Source organism: Caretta caretta, chromosome 24 (assembly GCF_965140235.1).
Source record: "Caretta caretta isolate rCarCar2 chromosome 24, rCarCar1.hap1, whole genome shotgun sequence".
Lineage (NCBI taxonomy): Eukaryota > Metazoa > Chordata > Testudines > Cheloniidae > Caretta > Caretta caretta.
Genome location: NC_134229.1, coordinates 735,206 through 751,161, shown reverse-complemented (window position 1 = coordinate 751,161; position 15,956 = coordinate 735,206). Strand labels below are relative to the sequence as shown.

The 15,956-nt window shown below is 64.3% G+C and overlaps 1 protein-coding gene across 2 annotated transcripts; it reads left to right on the top strand.

Moving 5' to 3' along the window:
* The first annotated feature begins 7,846 nt into the window (after nucleotides 1–7,846).
* Nucleotides 7,847–13,756, top strand: EFNA1 (ephrin A1). 2 transcript variants are annotated; one of them, XM_048828592.2, is made up of 5 exons: nucleotides 7,847–7,987; nucleotides 10,563–10,858; nucleotides 11,377–11,442; nucleotides 11,831–11,881; nucleotides 12,320–13,756. In XM_048828592.2, exons 1-5 carry the CDS (start codon nucleotides 7,896–7,898, stop codon nucleotides 12,433–12,435), a joined length of 621 nt encoding a protein of 206 aa, XP_048684549.1. In that variant the 5' UTR covers nucleotides 7,847–7,895; the 3' UTR covers nucleotides 12,436–13,756. The 2 variants fall into 2 exon arrangements, with proteins under 2 accessions (XP_048684549.1, XP_074978931.1); XM_075122830.1 differs by lacking the exon at nucleotides 11,831–11,881.
* Nucleotides 13,757–15,956: the final 2,200 nt, after the last annotated feature.

The following is a 15,956-nucleotide window of genomic DNA, read 5'->3' as shown; positions in this document are numbered from 1 at the left end:
CCCTGCACTCTGTGCTGGGCGCCTGGGGCTGGCTGGCAGCGGGAGGTGACTCCATCGCCCCGGTACCTGCTCCGCTCCTTGCCGTGCGGGGGGCGGGGGCGCGTGCCTACTCCAGCTGTCTGACCCCCTTGGCTCCTCCCCAGTGCAGGGGCTGGGGGTGTCTCCAGGCCTGGGGAAGGCAGGAGTGGGGGCTGGGCTGGCTCGGGGCAGAGTGGGCTTGGGGCAGGGCACTCGTACCAAGCGCCCAGGGTCTCCTGTCACCAGGGACTTGGTGATTCCCGGCCCAGGAGCCCAGAGCCCAGCATGGGAGCACCAGCCTCGGGTAATGCTGGGGTGCAGGGAAGGTGGGGCTGGCCCCCCAGGTAATGGGGAGGGAGGCATAGGGTGTGGGTGGGGGCTGGGACGGTGACCCACGGCACCTCCATTGGGCCCGTGCTCCATCCTCATTACCCCAGATCCTGACATGTGGCAGGGGTGCTGGCTGGTTGCAGGGTACAGCAGCCTGGGTGGGACTGGCCCCGGTGCCCCAGGACAGAGCTCCCTTGAGCCGTGTGGCTGGTGCCAGGCTGGGTGCCATGTGGTGTGGGTGGGGCTGGCTGATAATGGCAGAGTTGGGGGAGCTGGGGCCCAGGCAAACCAGGCCCTTCGAGTCCAGCCCCCCTCCCCTGGCCTGGAGAGCTGGGGGGAGGGGAGGGGCAAAGCCAGCCTAAGACCTTCCCCCCTGCGGGGGGGGGGGGGGGGCGCAGTCCCATGGCAAACACAGTGGGCGGAGCCCTGGTTAGCCCCTGGGTAAGTAAGTGCTGACACGGGGGGGGGGGGTGCTGCACCCCCGGCTTGAAGCGGTTCCCATCGTATCCAGGGTTCCTTTGGTTCAGTGGCTCTCAGCGCCCCTGGCTAGCTATGTCCGTGCGTGTGGCCACTCGTCTGGCTCTGCGTGTGAGCATTATGTTGTCATGCAGAAGAGCATGCGTGTGATTGCGTGTCCCTGCACAGGACCAGTGCTCTCCCTCACCCAACCCCTTCCAGGGACCCCAGGCCTGGCAGAGGCAGGAGACACCCCCTCTGGATAAGAGCTGGCACCTGGGGGTGCCCCAGGTAAGTGGCCCCCCCACCCCAGAGGGGCTCAGCCCAGCTGGGGTTGAGGGAATGCACCAGGCGCCTCCTCCCGCTGTGTTTGGGGGTCCTGGTGCTGGCAGTCCCATGGCAGAGGTGCCCAGGTGCTGACTCGCAGCTGCATGCCTGCTGTACCTGGCACCCCTCGCTGGGGCCAGTTGGGTCCCATGGGGAATCCCGAACTTGCCACCAGCCCCCCCACCCCCGCTGGCCACAGTCCCTGTCTGGGCCGGTCTGTTGAGCTCCGGGGGGGATCTTGCTCCTCCCTGGGTCTGGGCAGCAGCATTCTCCCCATGCCCCAGCTTTTCCCCGATTTCCTGCTAGCACAGGGCCCCCTGCAGTCAGGGGACCTCTGAGTAAGACATGCCCAGCCTGGCCAGGGCTCCCTACCTCCTGGGGGGGGTGGGGGCAGGAATGGGAGGGCAGGGAATGGATCTGGGTTTATAGTTTGCAACCCAAATCCCTCTTCTTGCTCTTTGCCTGGCCAGTGTGTGTGGGGATGGCACGGGGGGGAGCTGCCACCATGCTCCCCTTCAGAATGGCTTGGGCAGGAGGGGGATTGGGCCAGGTCCTGCACACCTGGCCCTGCTGCCCCAGCTGTCTCCCTTCGGGGCTTAGCACCAGCTTGGTCCAACCTGTTTAAACTCCCCCCTTGAATGCAGATGAGGCCTGGAGGGGCGGAGCAGGGTTCAACCCCTGGGGGAGCCCTGGACCCCCAGTGCAGGCCCCCAATCCCAGCTGCAGCTCTAGGGGCTCCCAGCCAGCTGCCTTGGCCAGCCCCACAGCTCTGACACCCTCCCCTGTGCAGGGCAAGGGCATTCGAGGGACAGCAGCTGCTGGGGGCATGGCGGGAGATTCCCTAGTTTGCAAAAGCCTCTGCTGGGAAGTTCAATCCAACCCCAGGGTCTGAGCACCCCCTGCTGGGAGAGGTGATGGCTGGAGGAGGCGGGGGCTGTGGCTAATTGTGCTGACACTGTTCCCCAGTAACACAGTAACCTTGTGGGAGGAATCTCACATCACACCACTGGCTGACACAGACCTGGCAGGATGCTGGGCCCCTGCTCCTGGGCCGAGCCCCCTGCAGCCCCCTCCACGGGCTGACAGACCCTGGAGGGATGCAGGGCCCTGGCCCAGGGTTGAGCCCCCAGCAGTCCCCTTGGGCAAAGAAACTCGGTCAGAGCAGCAGATGGGGGCGGGGGAATCTGGTTCCAGGATCCCAGCTCCTGCAGTTGGTAATTCACTGAGACTACAAAACCATTACTGCATCCAACCAGCGCCTGGCTGGCATGGGGGCAGTGCTGGCCTGGCTCGATCCCAGCTGGTATCTTGGGGCAGAGGGTGCCCAAGTGCTGTCATGGGTGCCCTGTGCTGCCCAGTGGGCGGTGCTCTCTGGATCCTGCCACCCCATAGCTCCCCTAGCTCCCCACCTGCAGCAGCTGGGTGTGCAGGCAGCTGCCTCCATGGAGCTGGCCTAGGCTTGTCTGGGGCGTGGGGAGGAGCCAGCAAACCTGCCAGACAGGTCCTGCGGGCGGGTGCTCCAGCCACGAATGGAGTTTACCTCTGGCTCAGCTGGGGAGCAGTGGCGTTTACTCACACCTGGCTGCACGGCCACCCCGCTTGCCCTGCGCCACCTGGACTGGCTCGGCCTTGCAGCCGGCGCAGGCCTTGTGGCCTGTAAAAACCTGCACCCAGCGAGGAGGTGCTGCGTCAGGCCTGGCTCGCCTGACGCGTTTGCCAGCCGTAAAGCACAAGGCGTTTGTTGTCTGCACCTTTACATACCAGCCTGACCCAATTCCCAGTTAGGGGGTCTCTGCATCTTGGTGCTGGCCAGGCCTGGAACCGCACAAACGTCTTTCCCACCCCTGGCTCCTCCAGCGAGCAGGCGCTGAGCGTTGCTGGGGCCTATGAGTGTGGGGCGCACCCCAGCCTTGCTATGGGGCTGGGGGCTTTGCTGCCCCTGTTGCTCCAGTGAGCCTAACCCCGTCCCTGCCCAGAAGCACCCCCTCCCGCAAGCAGGCTAGCCCTGCTGCTCCCTGCCCCGTGACAGGGAGAGCCTTGCGCCTGGGAGCTCAGTTATAGCCGGGGGGTGCCCAGTGCTCAGCGGGGGAGCAGCCTGTTGAGGGTTCGGAAGACCCGTCTTCCCCTGGAAGCAGAGTCAAAGGAGCAAGTGTGGCCCCAGGACCCCCCAAGCCAGCCCGTTACCCAAGCCAGGCTGGGCATGCAGCCATCTGTCCGTCCACGGGCCAGGCTGGGAGCTGCTGACGTAACTGGGGGGTCATTTCACAAAGGAGAGGCAAGCGCTCTCCTCCCTGCTGCCGGCCTCTCGGCCTCTGCCATTCTCTGCTTCCCGTCCGTCCGTCCCACCCTCCTCCTGGCTGGCATGGGGCTCCCCTTCCCTATCCCCACCTGGCCTGCGGTGGAGAGGCCTCCCAGGGGGAAAAGCCAGGCGATTTGCAGTGTGTGTGTGTGGGGGGGGGGGTTGCCTTGGTGCTGGGGGGTGGGGGGAGGTGAGTCACAGGCCCTGGGAGGAGTAGCAGCTCCACTTGCAAAATCCCTTTTGCAACATGCCTGGAACTTGGCTCCTTTCCCCAGCCTGGCCTGGCCCAGAGTCCCCCGGCCATGGGGCAGCCCCATGCGCTCTGCAGGACTCGGGACTCCAGGGCAGGTTCCTGGTAGGGCCAGTGGTAGGGCCCTGCTGGGCTCCGTGGCCTCCAGGAATTCAGTGGGACTGCACCCCCTGTATGGGTATGAGCTGGATATGGAGAGCGCTGGCCCTTCCAGACCAGGGGCTGCATGGGAACTCCAAGGAGTCACCTCCCTAAATGCTGCGCCCACTGGGAGAGGCCCAGTGGGGCCCTGAGGAGCTCTGAGCCCCCATGGCACCATGCTGGCACCGTGCACACATGCCCAAGCCTCGCTCTCATGGGGAGGGGCAGCCCTTGGCTGGAACCTGCCGTACCTAGAGCCTGAGAGAAGAGCTGGGGGGAGGGGGCCTTGGGAAGCTGGTCCCAGGTTCCTCTCTGGTTGTGGGGGCAGGAAGCCACAGACCCACCCAGCCTGGGACCCTGGCAGGGGATGAGGAAAGTTTTGCACAAGGGCCTCGCTGGTACCAGGCTGGCAGCAGGGCCTGTAGGGCAGCTCGGGCACCAAGCCGCCGCTTAAACCTCGGGCACGCCAAGGAGCCTGTCCCCGCCCCGGGCCCCCTGCCTCCCTGGGCCCGCCCCTTGCACAGGCTTCCCTGTGGTGCCACCCCCAGGTCTCAGCTACCTGCCTGGCTGCACGGATCACACAGCAGCCCTGGCCTTTGCTCCCGAATTAGGCGCTGGGCCAGCCGCCCCCGCCATGTTCCCCAGACCCAGTCACGTCACCGCTGGCAGGGGCCAGCTCCCACCTGGGCACTCTACTCTACCTGCTCAGCCATAAATAGCCTGCAAGGTGTGGGTCCTGGCCCCTTGGGCACCGCCCACTGCGTGCGCCACCCGCCGTGTTTGTCTCGCACCATGTTTACACCTTGCACGCTCACCTTTGTCCTGCACACGTCGCCTAGCATGTGAAGGGAGAGTCATGCCTGAGAGGGCATTGCCCTGCCCTGGCACTGACCTCACCCCTACCCCTTGCCCTCACCTCACCCCCCAGCCGGGTCGGGCCCCCAGCGCAGGGGTGACCCCAAACCAACCCTACCCCCAGACCTGTCCTGCTCCTGTGCTGTGCCCAACGCGGCTTCTGCCCTGCCAGCACCGTGGAGAGGCACCCCTGCCCTGCCAGCACCTAGACTCCTGGCCCCTAGATTGGGGGGAGCTCATCATGCACCCCAAACCTCACCTGTATTGGAAATCCAGGGGCTGACAATACGATCACCCCCGTGATCTGCCAGCTATGGGGCACGGGCCTCGCCATGAGGCCCTGAGCTCCCACCCCATATGGCCATCCCAACTTCACTTGGGGCTTTGTCCCTCCACCCCCAGCCCTGAATCCTTCATCCCCACAGAGCAAATGACGAGGCCCCTGGGTCGCCAGCTCCCCCCGCCACCTCCAGCAAGCGTGCAGGGGGTGATGTCCTTGGAGTGAAATCATAGCCATAAATCCTGTTATCACCAGGCTACTGCTGGCCATGGGGGAAGGTCGCCCCAGCGCAATTGGGGGAGGGACAGCTGGGAACCAGCAGGGCTCTGCCTAGCCTCAGCTCACCCGTTGGTTGTACCCGTGCTGGTGGGGGCCTGGCTGCTCCTTGTCCCAGAAATGGGGTGTCCCGGGGGCCTTCAGGCGGGAAGAGGCCTGTCCTGGCTTGGTGTGTCTGGCTCTTTCCTGGGGCAGAGGCCCAGGGAGCTGGGCAAAGGCTGGCATGACGGGTCGTCTCACAACTCCCTTTGCCCACTGCTTCAATTCCTGCCAGGCTCGGCAACTCTGGAGCCTGGGGCGGGGGGTCTCTGAAGGTGCCTCATGAGCTGTTATCACCACCAGGTCATCAGGGCTGCCAGTGGTTTGTGGGGAGGAGCTGGGAGTCAGGACTCCTGGGTTCTATGCTTTATTGTGACCCTGACTCTCTGTGTGATCCTGTCCCCACTTTGTGCCTCAGTTTCCCCTGTTAGCTGTACAGTGGGGCTAACCCCACCTTCGCCCTGGAGGGTGTAGGATTAAAGCATTTTGTGCCCCATGTGGGCCACCCCAAAGGTCACTACTGGGAGATTACAAATGCATGCAAGCAGTGGCTGCCCAAGCCAAGCCAGCTTGGTGGGAGCCGGAGTCCTGCTAATGCAGTAATTAGAAGTTATGGGCTGGCTTCAGGGCTGGCTGTGAAGAGGGAAGATGAAAGAGGCTACGGTGAGGGCCCCCCACCACCACAGGAAGCAGCAGCCAGCAATGGTAGCTGGGTGCAGATGCAGATGGGGCAGGTGCTGGGGTCTGGGCAGGCTGTGGGGGCCTATCTGGGGGATCTGACACCTCGCTGACCCCAGTGGACCTGGGGTAGTGGAAGGAAGGCCTGGCCTCGTTCTGTGGTCATCGCATCCAGCTGCCCATGTGACATGCACATTCGAGAGATGCCCTGGGGGGTCTGGGTGCTTGACCCTGACCGGCACATGGCCCAGTGGTAGGTGACTGGTGTGGGAAGGTGTGTCAGGACCCACTGCCCTAGGGAGCCCGGTGACAGCCACCGTGCCAGGACTCAGAGGTGAAGTTGTCTTACCAAGACCTTCCAGCGGCTCCAGGGACCAGTCCCAGTGTGGCTGCAGCCAGCTCCAAGCGTGAGTGGGGCATGCAACATTACCCACAATCAATGGCTCATTATGTAATAAACAAGAGGAAAGTTGTTTTGCAAACGTGGCTGAGTTATCAGCTCACGAGACTCCGGTGAAGCGTCGCTCAGCAAGGCTTAACAAGAATGGATCGGTGTTCGGGGCAGACGCGAGGCATAGCCATGCACCGCTCAGCTGGCTAAGGACACATGGCTCTGGCCTGGATGCGGGAATGGCTCTCTGAAGGGCCCCAGCGCTGCAAAGCCCCAGCCCCAGGCTGGAGCAATCTCCCTTTGCCAAAGCAATTCTACTGGGAAGGTATTTCACAATATCAAACAAACGGAGAGCAAATAGGAGTGGGGGTGGGGGAGCTGGGCATGTTTGTGGCTGGTGCAAAGCCCTGGGAGAATAGACATGGCTGATAAGGGGGAAAGGAGGCGGGTGCCTGTTATCCAGCTACCTGCCTATCAAAATCTCGCTCTGTCCCCTACACCTCATCAGCTGCTCCCCAAGCCCCACTTGCCCAGATGTTTTTGATGTCCCCAAAACACACCAGATAAAGCAGGTTCTCTGGGAGGTGTGTAGGGACAGCATTGCCTGCAGGCCAGCTGGCCGCTCTCCAGGATCCCTTCACCCATCACTGACATGCAGCCACCTCAGGGCCAGGGAGGGGTAGCCGTTCTAAGGCCGCCCGCCTGCAGTCCACAGCTTAGCCGAACCACTGGCAAAACTCCCACTGGCTTCAGTGGGGCAGGAGATTGGTCTTCATCTGTGCCCAGCACCAGGCCAGGACTCTTTGGCCAGGAAGTGAGGAGCCCTGAATCCCTGCAGTGAGCAAGGGCCGCCAGGACGCCTCAGAGCGGGTGCTCAGCCCTGGCTGAGTGGCTGGCAGGCTGCCCGCACCAGGACAGGCTCGTGCCCAGTGACGCCAGCATGAGCCAGGGCTCACTCGGGTGCTGTCTAATAACACAGGGGAGCCGTGTGGGCACCAGTACAGGACCCAAAGCCACCCCCAGAGATGGGACCCAGCTCCTGGGGCAGTGTTCCCAGGTGCCTGGTTTGTGTTGCTGTGTGGCCTTGTGCTGTACTGTGTGTTATCATGGTACCGCTGTTTGTGTGTGTCACTCTCCAGGTTGTTTTGCCATAGGTGACACTGTGTGTTGTCCTTTTGCTATTTGCTTGTTGTCTAGTGTGATGCTGTTCTTTAGCTCTGAGTGTGACTCGGTGCGTTGTCATTGTGTTGTGTGTGCTGTGGCTGTGCGTGTGTGTTGTTATGTTGCTCCATATTGTGACTGTGTTTCTCCATGGGCTATTGTGTCGCTCTGTGTGGTTTTGTTTTGCTCTGGATGGGTCGATCGCTCTGTGGGGTGTTGTGGTTCTTTGTGTAGCATTGTGCTGCTCTGATTGTACAGCCCCATGTGTTGAACCGCCCCGTGTTGTTGTCTCTCGCTGGGGGCGGGCCGGCTCCTCCCGCCCAGGGCGGGCCCGGTACATAAGGCGGAGGCTGGGCTGCCGTGCCCGGCACACAGCGACCCCCTGGCCAGCCCCATGGCGCTGCTCTGGGCGCCCCTGCTGGGGCTCTGCTGCTGGCTGGCGGCCGCGGACCGGCACCCCGTGTTCTGGAACAGCTCCAACCCCAAGTGAGTGCGGCGGCCCCGCATCCCGCCTGCCCCCCTCCGCCAGGGAGCCCCGGGCAGCCCCCAGCCCCGCTCCAGCGCCCGGCCCCGGGGCCCCCGAGCCGCCCACCAGCCCGGGCCCCGGGGCGCTCGGGAAGGAGCCAGACGAAACTGGCCTGGGAACAACCCGAGGGTGCCCGGCTACGCCCGACCCGTGCCCGGTCACGCGTCGGGGGATCTCGGCTCAGGCTCCGGCGGGTACCGGGCTCTGGGACCGGCCGCGCTGTCTGGTGGCGGGGTCTCCCCCGCGCCCCACGGCGGAGTTTGTAAACACGTGGGGGGCGGCCCCCGCCCTGCCCCGCTGGGAGCCCCGAGGTGCCCGGGGGCCGCCGCTCCAGCCTGCGCCCCCGAGACGGGCTGGAGGCGAACGGGGAGCCCGGGGAAGTTCGGCCTTTGTTCGCGCCGCGCAGTGCTGCGGGCTGAGCCGGGCTCGCCAGCAGGTCACGATCCTTCGCCCAAGCGGCGCCTCCCTCTCCCCACCTCGCCCCCGGCTGTGACCGGCCCCTGCCAGCCGCGGCTCCGCGACGGGACCTGGCCTGAGCGGGTGGGTCCGGGGGCCCCGGGGCGGGGAGCTGAGGGCTCCCCAGTACTGGGGCCGATCCGGGGTGCCGGGCTCACTCTCCAGACTCCGCTCTTGCATTGGCACGGGGGGAGCCGAATAAGAGCGGGCTCGCCCCACGGGCTGCGGGAGGGGGTCAGCCCTGGCCCTGCCAATCCCGGCCGGTGCAGCTGGCGGGGCTAAAGTTCACCAGCCACGGGGTGTTTGCGCCAAGCGCTGGGGGGGGGGGGAACCCAGCTGGCCTTTCCTTTCCCAGGACCCAGCTCCCGGCTGGACATGGGCCTCTTCCTTCCCGGGGCTGGCGGGGGGCCAGGGGAAGGCGCCAGGGGCACGGGGAAGCGCGTGCACCAGCAGGAAGCCTGTTGACAAACACATCGGTGGGGCAGCTGCAGGAGGCAGGATGTGGGGCTGGCCGTGGCCAGGCTGTGCGGAATCGGCCCCCGAGTCAGCGCCAGGTGTGGGGCTGATGGGGCAGGCGGGTCCCAGGGGGGTTGGGACCCTCTGTCCGTGCCAGGCGCTTGCCCTCGGCCCGGGTCAGCTGGGGGCCGGGGCCCTGGTGTCCCCTTCCCAGGGAAGATGGGAGCGAAGCTCCTGGCTCTGACAGGCTGGTGAGCAGGGGAAGCCCGGAATCCGCCGGTGGAATTACCCGCTGGAGACGCGCCCGCTGGGAGCCACCCCCAAAACTCCCCAGCAGGAGGGGCCGATTCCCTCCCCCGGAGCCAGAGCTCTCCACCTGGGCACTGGGGCCAGACAGAGGGGCCTCCCCAGCTGCGTGGGGCAAGCGGGGGGCTGTTGGTCTTGAACCACTCAGCTGCCAGCCCCAGCTTGCTTCGGGGTGTGAGGTCGCCGGCTCACTGGCCCCAGGAGTGGGCCCCAGGAGAGAAGCTGCTTCCTCCCCCCGCCCCAGCTGTTGTGCTGTCTGCTGCAGCCTGCCCCAGAGATGGCTGCAATTCTGAGGGTGTCTGTGAGGTACCTGGACTGCAGGGGCTGGAGCAGGGTCAGGGGCTAGCTAGTTTGGGAGAGGGGAGCTGCTGCCCCCCCCCGTGCCCTCTCAGGGAGCAGAGCCCAGTTCCCCCCTATGTCACCATGTCCGAGAGCCTGCCTGCAGCGGGAGGGGCAGCCCTTGTCTGCCCCGGCATGGGGAGAGGAGCCCTAATGAGGTGATGAGATGGGGGACCAGCATGGAGCGGAGACTGGCCGTCTGCCCTGGCTAATGGGGCAGCTGCGACAGCTGCTCAAACTCCTGGCTCCCAGGGGATGAGCAACAGGACACCGAGGGAGGGAGCAGTTATTCTCTGGGACATGCCTCCCCCCCCCCCCCCCGGGGGTGTCTCCCTCCTCCACAACCCCCAGACCCCCAGGCTGCATCTCCACTGAGCAAAGACAGCGGGTCTGTGACATCATGGGACAGGTTTGGGGTGTGTCCAGTGCCCACCCGGGGGAAGAGATGGGCCTGTCTGGGGGACAGGGTGATCGGCTCCCAGGAATCTCCCCTGGCGGAACCTGGAGTTCCCAGGGCAGCATTCGGTTTTTCCCTGCTCCAAGGCTCCTCCTGGCCTGGCACCATGAGGAGCAGTGGGCCTTGGGGGTCTCGGCCCCATGCTGGGCACTAGAGGGTTTAACAGGTTGTCACACCAGGGCACATTATTTTCCCATCTGTTTCTTCACCTCATAAAATGCCCCAGACTGCGGTGGGTGGGGATGTGTGTCAGGGGGCGGGGGGGGGGGGCAAGATACAGTGCTGGGAAATCAACTCCCAATCCAGTGGCTGCTCTGTTACCCCCATCCCCACAATCTGCACTGGCCCCTCTGCATCTGGGGCACCTGCCCCTTCCCTCCCTCTCCCTGGATGTCTGCCCCCCATGGTGCGGGCTGGCTGGGAGTAGAGGGCTGACTTCTTGTCAGCACAGTCTCACCCTGCCTGCATCTGCCTGCTCCGTGCTGACCGCCCTGCCCCCTGCCCACTCCTCCTGGCCCCAGGTTCCTGTTGGATGACTACACAGTGGAGGTCCGGCTCAACGACTACCTGGACATCATCTGCCCGCACTACGAGGAGGGCAGCGTGCCGGCCCGCACCATGGAGCGCTACACTCTCTACCTGGTGGAGTACGAGGAGTACGCGGCCTGCAAACCCCGCTCCAAGGAGCAGATCCGCTGGGAGTGCAACAAGCCGGCCGCCCTGCACGGCCCCGAGCGGTTCTCTGAGAAGTTCCAGCGCTTCACACCCTTCACCCTGGGGAAGGAGTTCAAGGAGGGACAGAGCTACTACTACATCTGTGAGTGCCCGGGGGGCACGGGGCTGGCTATGGCGGGGGGCACGGGGCTGGCGGGGGGCACGGGGCTGGCGGGGGCGGGGCCTGGCGGGGGCCACGGGGCTGGCGGGGGTGGGGCCTGGCGGGGGGCACGGGGCTGGAGTGTGTGGGGCCTGGCCAGGGCTATGGATGGGTGCACTGGGGCTGGGGGTTGGGGAAGGGCCTGGCTGGGGATAGGGGTGGACGCAGTGGGGCTGGGGGGTATGAGGCCTGGCCGGGACTATGGTGGCTCACATGGGCTGGGGCGGCCTGGCCAAGTGGGAAGGGGAGTGCGCTGGTTCGTGGGAGGCAGGGACTAATGTGCAGGTGACATGGTCTTTAAGGTGTTACATGTCCCCCACCCCCCAAGGGTCTGCTCTCTGGCCCCTGCTCTGATTGGCCTGGGAGAGACCCTGACTCCGTGGGCCTCTCCTGACAGCGGGAGAAATAGCCCCTGTGGGTACGGAGAGCACAGCTCTGACCCACCCGTCTCTTGCTTACAGCAAAGCCAATTCACCACCACGGGGACGGCTGCCTGAAGCTGAAGGTGACTGTGGCTGGCAAAACCAGTGAGTATCTCTGGGGTCTTGGTCCCGCCCAGCCGGGCACAGAGCGCCCCAGCAGCCTGACTGTATCACCATGCCCTGCGCGCCCTCCAGGCATCCAGGGAAGGGCAGCCTGAGTCACTGGGACCCTGGCTCCCTGCGGCTCTGGGGGAGGGTCACGGCCCTGCGCGGGTACAAAATGTGCATCCCCAGCGGATCTGCCAGCATGGTCCATGGCTAGAAAGCGGCTCCCCGCAGATTTGCAGGGCTCTAGGCATGGGAACGACTCAGGCTGCAGAGCAGAGAAGGGGTGAAGCCACACCTGGGGCACGGGTTGGCTGCTGGGGCATGCGGTCAGTAACGGGCCTTCGGTGCTGCCCTTCACCTGCTTGTCTCTGTGTTTGCTTTGCAGCTGGGACGCCGCCCGTCCACACCCCGGTGCAGAAGGGGGGGATCCAGGCAGGTACGTTACTGGCTCTGACCAACAGACCCTAATGGGCTGGTGTGGTCTCTGCCATATGAGGGGCTGTGGGGAGCAGCAGGCAGCTGGGCAAAGGCGTTCCCCATGGAGCTGTGCATCTGGCAGCCTCAGTCCAGATTCTTGAGATCCCCTCCCACTAGAGTACAGGGAAGAGCCTGCTCCAAGGCCTAGGTCTGGACTGCCAGGGCTGCGGGGGGCTGCAGGCCAGGCAGAAGGGAGCAATGCGGGATTGGGGGTCAGGATGAAGGGCAGCCACAAACTGCGGGAGGGAGCTTGCACAGCATGTGCCTGGCCGGCTCACCGTTGGCTTGCGGCTCACACGTGACCCCGGTTGCTGGGTGTCAGCCACTGGCTGCAACTCAGTCCCCGGACCCCCACGCCCGAGAGCTCACGCGGCTCCTGCTGTCTCTCCTCTTGCAGACGACGCGGACGTGCAGGTCCTGAGGAGTGTGGGCCAGAACTCGGCGCTGCGGAGCGGCAGCCCTGTCACCTTGCTCAGCCTCCTGCTGCCCCTGCTGGTGCCGCACGGCCTGTGAGGTGGGAGCCTGGCTGAGCCACTGGATGGCTACGGCTGAGCCGCTGGATGGCTACTGCTGCCGGGAATGGACCCTGTGGCCCAGAGAGATGCAGGCCCCCGGCTGGGCTGTTGCAAACACTCACGTGAGCAGCTCTCGCGTGTGCGCACCCAGCTGGGGTCTCAGCCAGGCGTGCGTTGGCAGCCTAAGGACTTATTACGGGTCGGATGACCCAAAGGGGTCAGTATTACGGGTCGAATGACCCACAGCTGAGCTGAGCAACCAAAGCCGCCACAGCCCTGCGGGGAGCGGCCTCTCCTCCTTACTGCCAGAGAAGAGACCGCCAGAACTTTCCACCACTCGCTTTGAGAGCGGACGACTGCGGCTGCTGCCCTGGCCGGGTGGCCGGCCAGTGGCTCTGGACTCGGAGGGGGTGGGGTGCTGGCACCTCTGGCCGGCTGAGCCAGCCCCCGCGGAGTGCGCAGGATGGACAGGCCTTGCGGGCTGGTGGTGTGGAAGTGTCCTGCAGGCGGAGGCACGTGTGCGGCCCACACAAATGGCCCATGGACAGCCTGTCGGTAGGGCTGAGCACATCCCAGGCTGGAGCAGGACCTCCTGGAGCAAAATATTTCTTCTGGCGCAGGACCCTAGTGTCAGTGACGTGGGGTGTCGGGATTCTGGACGGTGTGACACCTGGAAAATAATGTATAACCCTGTCTGGAGCAGGTGCCCCCTCCCCAAATTCTGACCTCCCCTGGCAGTTCTGCTGACTGCACATTGGCCAGGGGCCTGGGGCTGGCTAGCCTGAAGCAGGGAGCTGGGCTCCAGGCTCCCCAAAGGAGATGAACATGTCCTCCACAATCACCTGAGGATGGAATGAGCTGGCAGCCCCAAACCCATGACACCCCCATTCCCTCTATCCACCCCAGCCTGGCCTCTCCAGAAACACTGAGAGCTGGAGTTCCTTTGGCACTAACTCCCAGCCCCATTCCTGTCTGCCTAGGCTCATTGCCACAGTATCTCTTCCTCCTCTCCTTGCCCCACCCAGGACTGCCTGTCCTCTGTAAAGCAGCCACCTGTAAAGGAAACAGGGTGGGGCAGAGGCTGAGTGTAGCTGCTGCCTGGCTGGAGTTCCCACTACCTGCAGGTCTCTAGACTTCCTGTATTCCCATCTCCACGGCCTGTGTGCGCCTCGCTGCCTGGATGGGGTGAGGGGCTCATTCAGCCACACACCTGCTGGGCCCTGCACAGAGCAGTGTATATAATGTGTCTCGATTTGTAAAGCTTCCTTTTTACCACTGAAATTTTTATACAAATGGTCTTGAATAAATACTTTTGGATACGGCTGGGCCGCTGCTGCGGGAGAAGGGGTGGGGAAAGGTGCCAACTGCACTTGTCCAACAGGCCTGGCAGGACAGTACCGTAGCACCTCTGGGACTCCCCCAACCTGGGCAACAGGACGCCCAAGCATCTCCACCTCCTCCCAAGCTTCCAGCTAAGATCCAGGCCCCCCTGAAGGGGCAGCACCCAGGCCCCAGCTGGATCTCCCTGGCTAGAGCCACAGAGAAGGTGACAGGCAGAGAGAGCGACCCCTGCTCCAAGCCTGCGCTGCCCTCTCCTATCAACCAGAGGCCTCCTGTGGGTTCAAGACCCTCCCCGGGCAGCGTGCCCCTTGCCAGCCTTCTCCACTCCTGGGAAAATGGCTGGCTGGTCCTGCTGGCCAAGTGGGTTGGGCCTCTGGGGGTGAGGTGGGTTGAGCAGTGGGCTCTTGGCTACATGGCTGTTGTAATTAGTTAATTAACTGGCTGGGTTTGCAGAGAGCTTTGGAGTGGAAAATGCCAAAGCCCCTGTGGCTGACGCTATCCATTATTTCGATCTAGATTCACAAATGCTTCCCGAGCAGGGCGGAGGAGAGGGGAGGGGACTCACTCTGAAGGGGTGGGCTGAGTTGGGCCATGAATGCCCCTGACCATCTCTCCCTGCGCCCCCACCGAGCTGTGCTGTGTTTCCAGGCCTCTGGCAGCTGCAGCCCCACTGGGACAGACGTGGCTGGCAGCAATGAACGAAAATCAAACAGACTCATCCAGGGCCATGCAGCATCTCTTTGACTCCGGCTCCCCAGAGCGGCCGGGCTCGGCTCCTCTCCCCTTCCCCAGCCTTGGGCTGAGGGGCGACTCCTGTCCTGGGGAGGAGGAAATGCCTTCAAAACCCTGCTCCAGGAGGCAACTCCCAGGCCAACTCCCCCTTTGTGCACCAGAGCCAGGACTGTCCTGGGAGCAGAGGTGTGAACACCGCAGCCCTGATTGTATTTATTCCCCTCCCGTAGGTACCAGGGCTGCGCTGTTACCCCATAGCAGAGACGGGAACTGAGGCCCAGAAAGGCTGAGTGCCTGTGGCAGAGCAGGGATTGGACCTGGGTATCTGATGCCCGAAGCGCTGGGCTCTCTGTCCCCTCCAGGGTCCTCCTAGCCCAGCGCTTGGATGGGTCCCACTGGCCACAGCACTTGACGCTGCACCACTAGGCAATCAACTGCTCCACAGGGAGACCCGAGTCTACAGCAGAGCCAAAACCGAGCCCAGCTACCAGGCTGTCCCTTCACGCTCACAGGCAGCAAACCCCTCGCCCCACTCAGCTGGGGAACCCCAGGAACCCTGGTTCCAAACCAGGCCATCTCTCGGTGGCCTGTGGCTGGCAGCTGGTCTGACCGGTGCAGGCTGCAATGAGTCAAGGGAGAGACTGGCACAGCCGGAGCCTAATTACCACCCGCTGGAGACAGGCCGAGATGCAACATCCGGGCAGATGTGCAGGCATCACCCCAAGCCCAGCTGATGAGCAGACACAGGTGCTGAGGCGGCCACTCACCCTGCCAAAGTCACCAGCGGCTCGCCAGTGTCCTGGGCAAGGAGGGGGGCAGTCCCCAAGCACCTGCAAGGTCCAGGCATGGCAGCCTCGCTCCTCTCTGCCCAGCTGGGAATGGGAAGGGGCCTAGGAGCCTGAGCAGCCTTCACAAGCCCTTGAGCTGGCCTCCTGAGGCAACTAGCCCGCTTCCCAAAGAGGCAGACCCCAGGAGATGGAGTTAGGCCGGAACCAAACTCTCCAGGCCCATCAGCCCAAAGCAACAGCCTCAGCCGAGCTCTGGCAGCTGGGCACAGATCGAGCAGGAAATGCCCTGCCTCTCAACGCCTGTAGCAGGTGCTGCCCGCCCCATCTCTGCCACCTGGTTAACGCACTGGCCTTGCCACAGCCCTGCTGTTCCACACCAACCACCAACCCCCCGTCCTTGGGCTGGGGGCAGACGACACGCGACCGCGCCCTGCCCGTTCATTCCGTGATGTGTCCACGCACGGCCGGGGGGAAGCAGCTGGGACACCGTCACGGGAGGAATGGGGCACAGGGGGGCAGCCAGGCCCACGCAGAGTCCCGCAGAGCAGCAGCAGCCAGTGGGCCTGGGAGGCAGCCGTAGTGGATCCACGGGGCAGCGGGCCCAGGGAATGTGCAACAATGACACCAGGCCCAGGCCCTGGCTCCGGCTTCCGTTCAG

Excerpts from the sequence above, each read along its gene's own strand:
- EFNA1 (XM_048828592.2), top strand. The coding sequence starts at position 7,896 with ATGGCGCTGCTCTGGGCGCCCCTGCTGGGGCTCTGCTGCTGGCTGGCG. Across the intron at positions 11,443-11,830 it reads GACTGTGGCTGGCAAAACCA|CTGGGACGCCGCCCGTCCAC; the intron begins GTGAGTATCTCT and ends TTTGCTTTGCAG. Across the intron at positions 11,882-12,319 it reads GAAGGGGGGGATCCAGGCAG|ACGACGCGGACGTGCAGGTC; the intron begins GTACGTTACTGG and ends CTCCTCTTGCAG.